The sequence below is a fragment of the Amaranthus tricolor genome, chromosome 11 (assembly GCF_026212465.1).
Source record: "Amaranthus tricolor cultivar Red isolate AtriRed21 chromosome 11, ASM2621246v1, whole genome shotgun sequence".
In the NCBI taxonomy this organism is placed as follows: Eukaryota; Viridiplantae; Streptophyta; class Magnoliopsida; order Caryophyllales; family Amaranthaceae; genus Amaranthus; species Amaranthus tricolor.
Window position 1 is genome coordinate 794,110 of NC_080057.1, and position 14,957 is coordinate 809,066.

Sequence of the window (14,957 nt, forward strand, 5' to 3'; positions counted from 1 at the left end):
GCCTTGTTGGGATGTTGAACTTTCTCACAGCTCTAATTGATGCTCATTTTCATGCTCTACAACATACTTTAAATTTTATTTATACCACTGCTAGTCAAGGGATTATTCTTTATGCTTTTATTCAATTTTTCTTACAAGCATTCTCCAACTCTGATTGGGGTTCTTGTATTTTGATACTCAATGAGTTATAACCAATTATCTTCTTCTCTTTGGACAATCTCTATAAGTCAGAAATCTAACAAGCAAGCACTATCTCAAAATCCTCATCTGAAGCTCATTATCGTGCAATCACATCTGCAGTCTCTAAAATTATATGGACCATCAGTCTTCTTGAAGAATTGGGTATTATAAAGCTTTGTCTTGACATATTACATTGTGAAATCAATCCGCCCTTAACATTGCTCACAATCCAGTCCTACATGATTGAAGCACATCAAGATTTACTGTGATTTCATCAGAGAAAAATTCATGGAAGGTCTCCTTCAACTTACCTATCTTCCAACTTCAACTTAGTTGGCAGATATATTCATTAAAATACTTCTTTCCGCACAATTTCAAACTCTATTATCCACATTTGGCATGTTCAAACCACCTCAAACTTGAAGGGATGTTAATATATGCATATTATTTCTTAATAACTTTTGTTATATTACTTTGTCGTTTTCTGATTTGGTTTGTTACAATAACAACTCTCTCATATAGAGAAGAGCCTTGTATTTTTTATAAAAAGGTATATCAGACTCCTTTTACTAATCAACGAAAATAGAGTATTTCTCTCTCTAAACTTTATATTTCTCTAAGTCTTCTATCTCTATTTTTGAGGTATTTGATAAATGGAGGTTTAATACAAAAATGATTTACAAGCCCTATTTTTCTTAAAAAAAATTTAGTTCACGATTTTAGCAAATTGTCATAGCCTCATAGACACTTTACGGCCAGCAAATACTACTTGCACTCTTTCCATCTTTAGTAAAAAGCAATTCAATAATTATCTATTTTATCCTTACTTTATTTTCTCTTAACATCATTATTTTTTTACCTAATATATCAAAAGCTTTCTCTTAACATCATTATTTTTTTTGCCTAATATATCAAAAACATAAAATTAAAAATTGCATTTAAAGTTACTTTTTTAATCTTTGTATTTCATCTAAATGTGCAAGTAATTAAGAACAAAGGAAATATATGTGGTTGTACTTCTTCATATTTCTGAACTTATTTCAAAAAATAAAGAAGAAAGGTCAATATCATCTCTTCATTAATTGGATCTTGTCAACGATTCTGGAATGTGATGGATTGGTTGACATTTTCCGTTGCTTTCTTCATTCAATACCTGGATTAGACCAAACCAATTATTTTACCCATTTCTTTGATGCATCTCAATATCATTAGAGACGTATAGTAATTAATCGAAAAATTGTATTTAATAAGCTGAACTTGGTAAAAAAAAATGTTAAGTCAAGCTTAACTATTGTTCACTAGATAAATGGTTTTCATCCAATATATTTTTACCTAGTATTGAAATAAACATTTTATAACTTATTAACATTGTCATATACGTATCATCTTTTCTGATATGTGGTTATACATATGGTGACACATATAATTATACATGTGGCAGCACATATAAGCGCAACATCAACAATTAAAGTTCATCTAAGTTGAATGTTGAGAGTAATTTTTCAAAGATAATAAGATTAGTTACTAATCTTTTTAATTGCATTATTGCATAAGATAGTTACGTTCTTGGAACTTGCGTATCTCTATAAATAATAAATAAATAAAAATAAATATAAATAAACTATAAAATGCAATGGTATATGAACAGTAAAATTGCCATGTCAGCCTTGCTTTTCCCTCGTCTCTTTCCTCCCTCCCTTTCTCTTATTTTAGGCTGCTTACCTTCTTCCCTTTTCTCTCTTTCTCTCTCTTTTGCAGGTTTTGTTCCTTTCAACACGCCATTTCAGAATTTGCTCTCAATATGATCTTCTCGTTCATTCAGCAAAATCGTTCCTAATTTGTGGATGGTACTCATCTTTTCTTCCTGATTCTCGAAAATTAGGTTCTGATTTTCGTTTGTTTTTTATGCAAAATTAAGGTTTTGTTATTCATTTTATTAGAAATTGATGGTTCTCACTCATCTTTTCCTCCTGATCCTCGAAAATTAGGTTCTGATTTTCGTTTGTTTTTTTATGAAAAATTAGCGTTTTGTTAATCATTTTTTTTAGGATGAAATTTCGTTAAAATCAGTTTGATGAGGCTGGAAAAGAACCGATTATCAGTTTGTTTCATTTTGGTAAATTTTGCATTGATTTTCGTTTAAACTTTACTTCTTTTTTTTTTTTGTTTTTTTTTAATATTGTTTTAACATTCTTTTTGGGTACTGTTGTTTTGTTTTGATTTGGACTCAAAAACTGTGGGTTTTCTTCAGAATTTGATGCTTTGTTTTCCTTTGTGCACATCGTCATCAGCAGGTAAGCATCAAAGAACAATTTATTTTAGGGTTGTAGAACTTTTTGTATTTTGCCTTTTCGTCTCTGTCATATTCCACATGCTTTGATTTTCATTTCAGTTTTTTATTGTGAATCAACTGGCAATGAAAACAAAAATAGGCAAACATTGTCATCAACAAGTGAAAGCTTTTTTTGCTGTGATTGCGCTGCTTTAGTTTTCCTTAGAATGGTTGTTCATGATCATGATAATCTTTTTGTTGCTACTGAAGCTGTTCACGCTATTGGGATTGTTCTTACTATAAACTTACGAAGGAGAAAACTTGTGCTGGTTAGTGTCTCTTTCCTCAATGGAATTGCATTGGATCTTATGCCTTTCGAGATCAAAAATGGCAACTCATCTTCCATTATCCATAATAACAACTCGTTTTATTTTCTCAATTCTTCCATTATTTCTTTAATGGTGACATAATTGTATTTTACTTTAACTATTATCTGAGGGAGGATTGAAGTCATCTGTAAGTTCTCTCTCCGATCTAGCTATCATCTGTCAGTATTGGTTTTTATTTTAGTAAATATTTTAAATAAAATTACGAGTTTGGCTAAGTTTGAGATGTTGGATTTTGGCTACAATTGGAGGTTTTATGCATGCTTAATTCGATTAAGATGTTGAGTTTGGCTAAAAGTTAGAATTTAGATTTTGCATATATTTAATCGTAAAGATAGTAGTGCACTGTTTTTTTCATTTGCTAAAAATAATAATTCTTATTTTTCTTATAGAATTTGATGGATTGTTGGTGTAGGTCTCATAAATTGATTTCTTTGATTTCCCATGGGCAAATAGCTGCCTGCTGTATAATCAGAAATTGGGAACAAAATGTTCAGTAATTTTACCAATTCTTGTGTTGTCTTTGTATTTTCTAGCTCACAGCTTGCAGCTGTTTGGGTTGTATGATTTGTGTATAAAATCATTGATAGGGAAGTTATGAAGCTCTTAGGGCTCACCCACACAAATTGTGGATGCGATATTATTGTCTTGACCTGTATAAATGGACTCTTGAATTTTTTATATTAAAACTAGATTTCATGAATTTACTACATGTTTTGCAGTTAAGGAAACTAATAGTGTTCTCTTGATAAGCTTACTGAGGATACTCTCCAACATGCATGATAGGTGATGCAGTTTACTACTAGCAAATGATTGTTTAATACCTAAATTAGCTTTAAGATAATTCCTATTGATCCTTCTTAGCTTTTAATCAAGTTTGTCATTGCTCACGGTAATTTTGGTACTGTTCATCGTGGTGTTTATGATGGTCTTGATGTTGCAGGTTTTTCTCATTTCATCATTTACTTGTGCTGCTTAATTCTTTGCATTCATTTAATTATTTAAGCATTGGTTTACAATCTTAATTTTTTGGGAATGCTTTAAATTATTTTTCACTTTTAATTTTGTTAGTTCTTGAGTTAACTAATTTCTCTTGTTGGCTTAAAGGTCATGAGTTATGTTACCAAAGACCACTGGAATTTCAAGTTTGGATTCATTTTCTGAAATTTGTATATTGTTAGAGTTTCCTTTTTCCATAGTTGAATTCTTTTTCTGAGTTTTCCATTTCCTTTAACAAGCAATTCGTATCAATTTACAGTTTCTGATCTTAGCAATTTCTGACTTGAATTCACTTTCTGAATTTGCAGAATTTTAGATTTAGCAATTTATCAATTTCACGGACGTGAATCTCGGTCTCAATTTGTTGATTTTTGTTGTCAATTTGTTTCAGAAACATGAATCTCGTTCTCAACCTTGGTATTTTATTACTTCTCTCTTTATTTTTTTTCCACTCACAAATAATGCTCTTTTATTCCTTAATTTGATTGTTCAGAGTCTCACACAATGTGTTTGATCAAATGTGTGACCCAACTTTATGTGTTATTTGGGTATTCTTTGATTTTTTTTCTTTTTTTTGTGTTTTAATAATTTTCATGCTCTTTCTTGAAATTTTATGTGTGATAAATTGAAGGTTGCGTCACTAGCAAAGTAGATGGCATTACTTAGAGCTACGATTAAATTTGCTTAATTGGTTTGATTCCCTATTGGCTTTTAAAATTTAATTGGTTTGTTGATTGATTTTTTTTATTGGTTATTTCGATTTGCTCTTATCTTCTTTAATTAGATTTTGATTTGGGTTTTTTGTCATGGGGTTTTCGTTTTAGATTTGAATGAGGATTTTCATTAGTTTTGGTGAAAAATTAGGGATTTTCATTTATGGAAAGTTAGGGCATTTCATTTGAGGGTTTTGAATTGATTTCAATTGATTCGTCGAATCAAAATGACAACAATTATACACGGATACTATGCCCAGAGGATCATTTTGAGATGGGCAAATTGATACAGATATGATCCTTCCTCTCTTGTACAATTTTTGTAGTTCATGTACAGGTTCAATCGGGTTCCCTTTCACATTATGATGAATCTGGATGAGTTTCCATCAATTGGAACTGACCCGTTTGTATTCAAAGTTTTGGGTAATGGTGATTTTCATTTAAGTTCAGAAGCTTTTATGGAGTTCAGTGGGAGTAAAAAATGGAGTTACGTTTATTCAAGTATATTTAAAGCAAATAATAACTAACTATTAGCTGCTTATGTTTTTGTTGGTATTAGAGATATCAATTTCATGTTGATCAGCCATTTGAAGGGCTATATTCAACTAGATTACCTTTTTTGGTGCATTTGTTTTTAATACATACTTCAAGAGTGATATTGTTGCTTGCAGCGATAGAGATCTCTCGTTGTCGACATCTTCGTCATCCAGGAATAAGATTAGCTGCTGCTAATGAAGCCTTCAAGGATCTCAACAACAAGGCCAAGGTGAACTTTTCCTTCTTCTCTACTTCAAGTTTGAGTTTTAATTGTTATTTCTTTGTTTTTCAGTAACTATTTTGTTTTTGATTCTGCATTTAAAGTCTGCTAATTAGTGTGGATGCTGTGCTGGTTGCTGATCTACTATTCGTAAGGTGTTGGCTGCGATCATCAAACTTGAAAGTGTATAGAATATACTAAAGATTGTTCAGCTTTCTTCTTGTTTATTAGCCATTAAAATACGTTCTAGAATTGTGAATGCAGGAACAATTGAAATTATCAGTCCCACCTATGATCAACAAAAACATTTTCCCGCATGTTTTTGGCATGTTATCATCAAACTTGGTCGAGTATTTACCTTAATGATAAAGCTATCTAAATAAATAACAAATCAATACTTTTGAGCAATTTATTATTTATTGTTGAATACTTCTGAATGAAATTTGTTATTTATTGTTGCTAAGTATTCATCATGCATTGGAAGTTTCTTAGACATGGATACTTCAAAATATGAGATAATATGATGTAGGATGTTGAATAATTCTTGCAATGTAGCCAACTTAATATAAAACTAAGTGAAACGAATTTAGAGGATTAGGAAAAATTTAAAGCATCAAAACATATAAAACCTAAGTGACAAACAATTGGCTTCATTCTAACTTGATGCCATCTTTTCACTCTATGACTTCATAAATCCAATATTTGTATAGCAAAATAAATTGATATATTCACCATAAACATTATCGTAACTATTTTTTAAAATCGAAATATATAAAATATTATCATTAAATTCGAAAGTATAATTCAGAGGGCCGTGTAGTAGTAAAAAATATAAAACTCGATTTGGCATAAAATAATTTCATCCACGCCAGAGAAGAATATTTTATGGACAAAATTATTCAATATTCAGAATGACATCACCTATCTAATGTCTAAGAAACTTACAATAAAATGGTCATGGATGAAGAGGGCATCACCTATCTTTTCTATATTCAATATTCAGAATGATAATGTATTAATGTTATTATTAATCTCACAAAGTCCCAAATGCTCAATGCCCAAAGACCATTGCTGGACAATAATCATTTCCTTTATTATACTTCTATTTAGTTTACTCTATATAATAAATTTCATCTTTAGTTTACTCTAATAATTAAATTAATTATCATAGTTTTTCCTATAATAGTTGGTGGGCTCTTCAAATAATTCTTTTTTTTTATTTTAAAATGTAATTTCTTAATCAAATTGAATTCGTAAAAATTGAGATTTAAATTGAATTTGAATTATTAACTAGAAATATATGCTTTAAAGTCGCCAATTAGTAGGTTGAGCAAAATTATCTAATGATCCGAATATTCAATGGTTTAAGTGATTCGAAATTATAATTTGAATCGGATATCCGATTTTAAAATTTTGGATATCGGATACTGATTCAAATATCAATTTTCAAGATTCGAATATCCGACTTTTATTAGTATTCCGACAATAGCTGCAACAAAGATAATTTGCCATAGTTTGGGTTGCAATGTTGAAACCAATTCGTTGATACTTCTTCGGTTCCAAATTACTTGCAACATTAGAAATATTGCACTTTTCATTTTCACCATTAATTTGTGATTAGTAATTAATTTATAAATTAAAACATAGTCAAGTGAAATATTATTTGATTCATTTTAATACAAAGAATATTATCAAATTTTTCTAATTTTTATTACACATAATTAAAAATATGAAGGACCTAATAGATTCTTCAGAAATACAACTAAGTATATCTAAGTGGTGTAAATGGCATAAATATTGAAAAAAACCTTTTAGGTATCTGGTAACTTCTACTTCCATCAGGATCTGTGAATAATACAACTTTTTAACTTGTTTTCTATAATAATATTAATTTTGATTAACCATGAATAATATGAATTAAAAGTTGTATTTTTCTCTAACAACCAAAATTACTCACAACTTATTAAACAGGTTAATTGGCAACAAAAAATTAAAGATAATTTATAAAAAAACAAACTCACTCCTTCCCGTTTTCCCCAATCTGTGCCCCACTCAGCTGAAGAAAATTAATGACCTTTGATCAAGTGTAATTACTATACATAAATGGGACAAATTATGGAGATAAAATACATTCGATTATTTTAGGTGGTCATAGTATTTTGCTAGAAACCAACTATGATTTGTATCTAATATGATTAGTTTACTACTAATATAATCGAGTCTTATGAGGTCACACATATAAGTAATCGATTAGATATTATTTACACCAAGAACATAAGATCCTCATTGGATACTTAAAGTACGAGGAGTTATACATAGATTGAATAAAGGTTTAATTGTGAATAAAAACATGTACTTAATCATCATAAGTTACTTGAAATGTGAAGAGTTACTAGCGGTTTAATTGTGTGTTTTAATTGGGAATTAAAACATACTTATTTCATCATCATCAATGCATGAAAAGGTTACATGTTATGAGTATATGACAAGGTGATACATTGTGTATAGTAGATGCACTTTGTTCATCTTTTCAATAAGCTCTATCATTTTTAGTATTCTCTACATACTCATATTCTTCACCAAAAAAGTAATGAGAAAAGAGGTTTTTCTTATTCCGCACTAGAATGTTTGGTGATCTATTCGATACTTGTGGACCAACATAAGAGAACAATATTTGACATTTTATTATTTCTATTTTGGAATTTCTTACTTGATTATATAACGTGGAATTCACACATCAAGGGTATGATATTCTATTTATTTGATAATTTATATTATAATATGCATGTGATTCTATTTAGATGTTAAAAAATAATTTCTTGCAATTTCGCTTTACACATCTATTTTCCTACGGTGTTATTAGTTAGCCTCTTGCATTATTATAATATGATTATGATAAAATTAATTATTTTGATTCAATTTGGGGAGTTTAAAATGTGGATAAAAATTGCTTGATTAAAATATGATTTTAATTATTTTGGATTAAAAGTATATGATTAAAATTTGATTTTAATTATTCAAAGTTCATTGCTTTTTGTGTTTGTTTTTTATTTTTATTCTTCCATCCTAATTAATCCAATAAACGCAACTTTAATTGCCTTGTACTCTCACCCTTCTTTTAAGTTCTTCCACTTTGCTATAATGGATAGTTTCATAAGTTCTTTCAGTTTAGAATACTTTTTATTTTTAAAAAGTTTTTATCCCTCTTTACCCCTTAAAACCCACTTTTCTTTTAATGTACCCCTTTTCTTTTATTTATAATTATTTTTACTCTCATACTTTCAATACAATCATTACTTCACACTACTATTTGATTAAAATAATACTCACTACAACCAAAAATTCTCCTTTTCTTAATATGTGTGAAAAATCTCAAAATGAAAGAACTTAAAAGAATGGAAGGAGTAATTAATAAGAATTAATTCCACATTTAATTTATAATAAAATAAAATAATTAAAGTGATTAAGATTTTAATTTGATTAAATTAATAGCTGGGTAGTTTCATAAATGTATTGATGGTGTGTTTAATTGAGAATTAAACAGCATATTAAATTAATTGTCACTTAACTTTATTATATGAATAATGAAAATTAAGTGAGAGGTGTTTTAACTTAATTAATTGCACATAAATAATAATTATTATAAAACTTATTATAATTAATTTATTTAGTTAGTAATTGCTTAATTCTATTAATGTGAATAATATAATATAGTAATGGGTGTCTTTGATATGATTAAATTACACATAAATAACTCTATAAATAATTTTTTGCTTTAATTTTTTGCTTTAATTATTTAAATGGTAGATTTAACATCATCATTATTATTATTATTATTATTATTATTATTATTATTATTATTATTATTATTATTATTATTATTATTATTATTATTATTATTATTGTTGTTGTTGTTGTTTTTATTAAAGTATTATTATTATTATTATTATTATTATTATTATTATTATTATTATTATTATTATTATTATTATTATTATTAGAGTAATATTAGTATATAATTAGTCGTATTACTGTATAATTAATTTTATTAGTATATTATTAGTTGTACTAGTATAATATTAATATATTATTAATCGTATTAGTATATTAATACTCGTATCCGTGCATTGTTAATCAAATTAGCGTATTATTAGTATATCATTAGTTGTGTAGTCGTATTAATGTAATATTTATATATTTTTAATCGTATTAGTGTATTATTAGTCGAATTAATGCATTATTAGTATATTAGAAGTATTAGTTTTGTAGTCGTATTAGTGTAGTATTAATATATTGTATTAGTATATTATTAGTTGTAAAGTCGTATTAGTGTAGTATTAATATATCGTATTAGTATATTATTAGTTGTATAGTCGTATTAGCGTAGCATTAATATATTATTAATCGTATTAGTATATTATTAGTTGTTAGTCGTATTAGTGTAGTATTAATATATCGTATTAGTATATTGTTATTTGTATAGTCGTATTAGTGTAGTATTAATATTTTATTAATCGTATTAGTGTAGTATTAATATATTATTAATCGTATTAGTACATTATTACTTGTACAAGTGTAGTACTAGTATATTATTAATTATATTAGTATATAATTAGTCTTATTAGTGTATTATTAGTAAATTATTTGTTGTGTAGTCATATTAGTGTAATATTTATATATTATTAATCATATTAGTATACTGTTATTCGAATTAATGCATTAGTATATTTTTAGTTTTGTGGTCGTGTAAAGGGGTGTTAAACAGGTCGGGTTGGGTCATTTTCAGGTTCGGGTCATATATAAATGGGTCAATAGACCCCTTGACCTGAACTTCACCCATTTAATTAAATGGGTCAAAATCGAAACCCCGACATGATCTGTAGCAGGTCGGGTCAACCTGCTAATGACCCATTTAACCTGCTTTTTTTTTTCCAGGTCATTGAACCCATATATTTCAGGTCATTTGACCCATTTGACCCATATATTATATTCACATTTCATAATAAAATTAAACATTCTTTCAGGTCATACTTAATAGTAAGAACACAAACAAAAAGTCGAACCCTAAATAACACAAACACGAACCAAATAATTATGAAGAATTAAAGATGGTATTAAGAACAATGAAAATAGCGGTAACAACAATGAACATTAAAATCAAACACAAAAAAATCGAACACAATCCAAATCAGAAAAAATCGATCAAAAAAAATTCAGAAAAATCGAACAAAAAAGAAATAATTCTTACCTTGGTGCCGCAGACAAGAGGAAGGAGAAGGCGCACAATCGCACAGAGAAGAAGCCGCCGGAGAGAAGAGGAAGGAGAAGGCGCACACCACACGGCCGCACAGAGAAGTAGAAGAGGAAGGAGAAGGCGCCCCCGCACAGATTTTTGTTTAATGGTTTATGATTATTTTATATTTTCAGGGTTTATGACTTATCCGTGATAAGTTATCACTTATTTGGTTATTTACTTATTTTTATGACTTTATTTAAAATTTTCAATGGGTTAATAAATGGGTTAAATATGGGTTAACCTGACTTGAATGACCCATTTAATAATAAAACAGATTTTTTTCGGGTTTAAATATTCAACCTGAACCTAACCCATTTAATCAACAGATCAAGTCGGGTTGACCCATTTAATTAATTGGGTCAAAAATATAAACCCAAACCCGCTAATTTCGGGTCGGTTTTAGATTAGGTTAGCAGGTCGGGTTAGGTTTTGCCAGCCCTAGTCGTATTAGTGTGGTATTAATATATAATTAATCGTATTAGTGTATTGTTAGTCGAACTAGTGTATAATTAGTCGTATTAGTGTACTATTAGTGTATTGTTAATCGAATTAGTGTATTATTAGTACTTTAGTAGTTTTGTAGCCGTATCAGTGTAGTATTGATATATTATTACTCGTATTAGTATATTAATCGTATTACTATATTATTACTCGCGTACAAGTGTAGTATTAGTACATTATTAATTTTATTAGTATATAATTAGTCGTATTAGTGTATTGTTAGACTTATTAGCGTATTATTAATATATTATTAATCATATTAGTATATTATTAGTTGTAGACACTTATGTAGTTTTTTTTTAATGTAGCAAAATTTCAAAAATGAAATGGAGAGGGGCTACGGCACATGGTTGTCGCCCACTTTAAAAAAAATTCAAAAAAAAATGTTTAATAGGGGCTATGAGCTGGCCGTAGCTCACTCAAAAACTTTTTTTTAAAAAAATTTGGGTGACGAGCCCCACACTGTTTTTTTAAAAAGAAACGTTGAAAAAGGGTGGCGACGAATTGGTTGCGGGAGTGTGTCATCGCCATTTTCTCGAAATTTATGGCGATGACTTTATCCTCGTCTGTCCGTCGCCATTGGCGATGAATAGGTGGCCGTCGCCTTTATGCCCACCTTTATGTCGTCGCCATTTTAACATTTATTTGTAGTGATAATAATTTTAATTATATATAAGGTGATGATAATAATAATAATAATAATAATAATAATAATAATAATAATAATAATAATAATAATAATAATAATAAGATAGAGAGATAGAGAAGATATTGATATAAATATACATACTCTAATCATAAAATTTTCATTTATGAGAAAATATCGTCTTATCGAAAAAATAAAAACAAAGAAATGAAAAAGTGTCCACTTGACAATATCTCGAAAGAGCCTAGGAAATGGGAAGATTAATAAAGTATGGCTGTCCCTGCCCTTTCCCTACAGCAACAAGCTAGCTAACAAGATGATAAAATAATCAATATCTATGAATATTTATATAAAAATAGACAATAAAAATAATGCTAGAAATAAGAGATCCATGAATTTTTAATCATCAAATTCTCACCCTCTCCTAGGCTAATAAAAACTTTTCTTCCAAATAGATCAATTAACAAGTTCAAAGGAGGATTAGAGTAAAAATAGACAATAAAATTTAATGCTTTTTTATTTTATATGTTTCCAAATTTTAAGAGTTAAAATAAGTTTTTAATTTAAAGTAAATTAAACATAAATTAAAATCAACTAATATTTAATGCTCTTAAATATTGAAGAGCCTATATGGTCAGATATAATCTTAATGTACTCAAAATCACCCCGATGCAATTGATACTATACTATTTCTAACAACTTTCAAACTAGTAATGCTAAAAATAATTGAATCTCTAATTCTCATAATTACAAAGATTAAATAGTTAAAACCAAACAACAAATAAAACAAGTGATAACAAGACATGGTTATTGAAATAAAACAACAATCATCTTGTAATACTCATATAGTCGAGAAAGTAATTAATATGTATAGTTTGTATCGACTAATTTACAATTTGTATTGTCAGGCCTTTTCTTTTCAATTAATCTAGATAATTTAAAATCCTTATCTAAATCATAATGGTTAGAAATATATAATTACATAGTTATTAATCGATTTTCAATTTAGAAATCTATAATAATTGTTATCCTCAATTAATAGTCAAAATCAATAAAGAAAAACTTTTCAATCATTAATCCAATTAATCTAACCAATTCTAATTAGATGGATAAGAAGAAATCAAATGAGGAGGTATACAAGGAGAATTTTTCCAAACCCTAGAATGTAACCTCAACATTTCCTTAGCCCTCTCTTTAGACTTTGAACTACACTCCATTTGTATGACCAAACACAACTTGGCCACCACCCCAACCTCCATCATTTCTCCGACCACCTTTGCGGTCCCCACGTATTTCGAGATTGATGATAACACGCGTATTGCCCGATCACTTGCCACGTGTGACACCCTAAAGATCTTCTTAGACACAATTGCTAATCCTGCACCGTGCCCTACTAGATCCGCCCTCCCATCCGCACATCCACATAGCTGATCCAATACCACTAATGAAAGCTCCGAGATCCGCCGATCCAATAACCCATCTAAAAGAAGCTCAACCAATACATTAACCGCTCCGGATCTGGCTGCTTTGACCCGGTTCCTGCCCCACGGGTTCAATTCAACTAATAATTTTAAAGCATTTTTTGTAGCTTGAATAGAAATCTGATCTCTTACAATATTAACAATCTCATTAAACAACTCAAACTTAGCATTACTCATTTGGGTCGGGTCTAATATACTGTAAAACCATCTCAATACCTTAACCGCATTTTCTCTGCCCTGATGGGAATATGATCCAGTGTGCAACATCCCACATAAAGAATCTATGAATAAATCAGCATGATCATCATTTTTAAAGATCACACTCTTAAACTCTTGATCATAGCCATCCATTTGATCAGCAAGAATGAACAAAGCTTCTTCTTTCTCCCTCGTCGATGCATCATCTTCTAGAAGAATAGAAGCTACGTACTCCAAAGCTCCAGAAGATCCTAGAAGCTTCTTATTTACAGATTGAGAAAGAAAAGATCGAATCCTCTGTAAGCAGTTGCACCGCATTTCAGGAGACTTTTTAGCATCAGAGATAAGTTTGGTGATGGTTGACTTTGTAATTGTAGGTGGTTGTTTCGGTGTAGGGATACGTTCAACGCCGTCTGATGTATGCAGAATACACCATGATTGAATCAGACGGCGGAGAGTGTGATTCGGAGTGATCATCAAAGTAAGATCATCACGATCATCTGATGATGATAATTTGATAAGGGGTTGTTTGGTTACTGGACACATATTATTTTTACGAGTAAATAGCCATTTTTCAATACTCTCTCTATCATATGTAATTCCTGAAGAAATAGTTACAGGATCTCTCATTAGTTGCAAAGAAATAGGGCAAATAAAATGTGATGGGATCTCAATATTATTCACCTCCATATTGAAAGAAATATTTGTTGATATATCAAAAAAAAAAAAATGATAGTAAAAATAATAGTACAAATAGAGGGAAAAAAAACTTAGGTATTGAAGAAAAATGAATTTATGAATAGGTTTATATAGTTCTATGTTGGTTGGAAGTCTATAGAGAAGGGAGGGAATTACTTTGCCCCATGTTTACAACTTGTTAGTAGTTCAAATCCACTTAGAAAGTCAAACACGCGATTTTTCAGAGAAAGAAAAAAAAAAAAAAAACTTCTGAAATATATATTTTTTTTCTTTTTGTTTTATCTTAATTAGAAATTTTGTCCCAGTTCGTCGAGCAATTGGTGTATTTTTCAAAAAGTGATAATCAATGAAGAGAGAGAATAAATTGTGTTGATGAAATTTAAAAAGAATTAAAATATATGGATAAGATCAAAAGATTGTGGTGGGTCATTGTCAAATTATTAAAATGATGCAAATTAAGTGGAAGGACCAAAATAAAAATTAATGCAAATTCGAATATACGACTTTATTTTGGCAGGGTAGAGGAGAAAAGCTCAAACTAGACCTATTGACAACTCATTAATAATAAATAATATAAATATAAATCAATTAATAAAGTATGTGTATATAATACTTTTATAGTATTAAGGGTACAATTATCAATTTTAATGTTTTAGCTAGTTGTTCGAATTATGATTCCGAACTAAGATTATATGATGAGCAATTCTAATGAGGATTTTAATAATGGTTGGATCGTACAATTTTACTATGATTAAGTATATAGATGATAAGATCATAATACAATTCTACAATCTTACAATTTAATCCTATATGGGTGGTCTCAATCATA

The 14,957-nt window shown here is 28.9% G+C and overlaps 1 protein-coding gene and 1 long non-coding RNA gene across 5 annotated transcripts; one reads left to right on the forward strand and one right to left on the reverse strand.

Moving 5' to 3' along the window:
- The first annotated feature begins 1,833 nt into the window (after positions 1-1,833).
- On the forward strand, positions 1,834-5,715 carry LOC130826924 (uncharacterized). Of its 4 annotated transcripts, none has more exons than XR_009047152.1 (4): positions 1,834-2,296; positions 2,432-4,254; positions 5,222-5,316; positions 5,412-5,715. It is a non-coding gene; the product is annotated as an uncharacterized LOC130826924 (long non-coding RNA). The 4 variants fall into 4 exon arrangements; XR_009047150.1 differs by having other exon boundaries at positions 1,834-2,027; positions 2,229-4,254; XR_009047151.1 differs by having other exon boundaries at positions 1,835-3,624; positions 4,146-4,254.
- Positions 5,716-12,399: 6,684 nt separating this feature from the next.
- LOC130826926 (E3 ubiquitin-protein ligase PUB23-like) lies at positions 12,400-14,277 on the reverse strand. The gene has a single exon (XM_057692556.1). The coding sequence runs from the start codon at positions 14,117-14,119 to the stop codon at positions 12,848-12,850; it is 1,272 nt and encodes a 423-aa protein (XP_057548539.1). The 5' UTR covers positions 14,120-14,277; the 3' UTR covers positions 12,400-12,847.
- Positions 14,278-14,957: the final 680 nt, after the last annotated feature.

Bases quoted from the DNA above. Each gene is read 5' to 3' on its own strand.
- LOC130826926 (XM_057692556.1), bottom strand. From the start codon at position 14,119: ATGGAGGTGAATAATATTGAGATCCCATCACATTTTATTTGCCCTATT.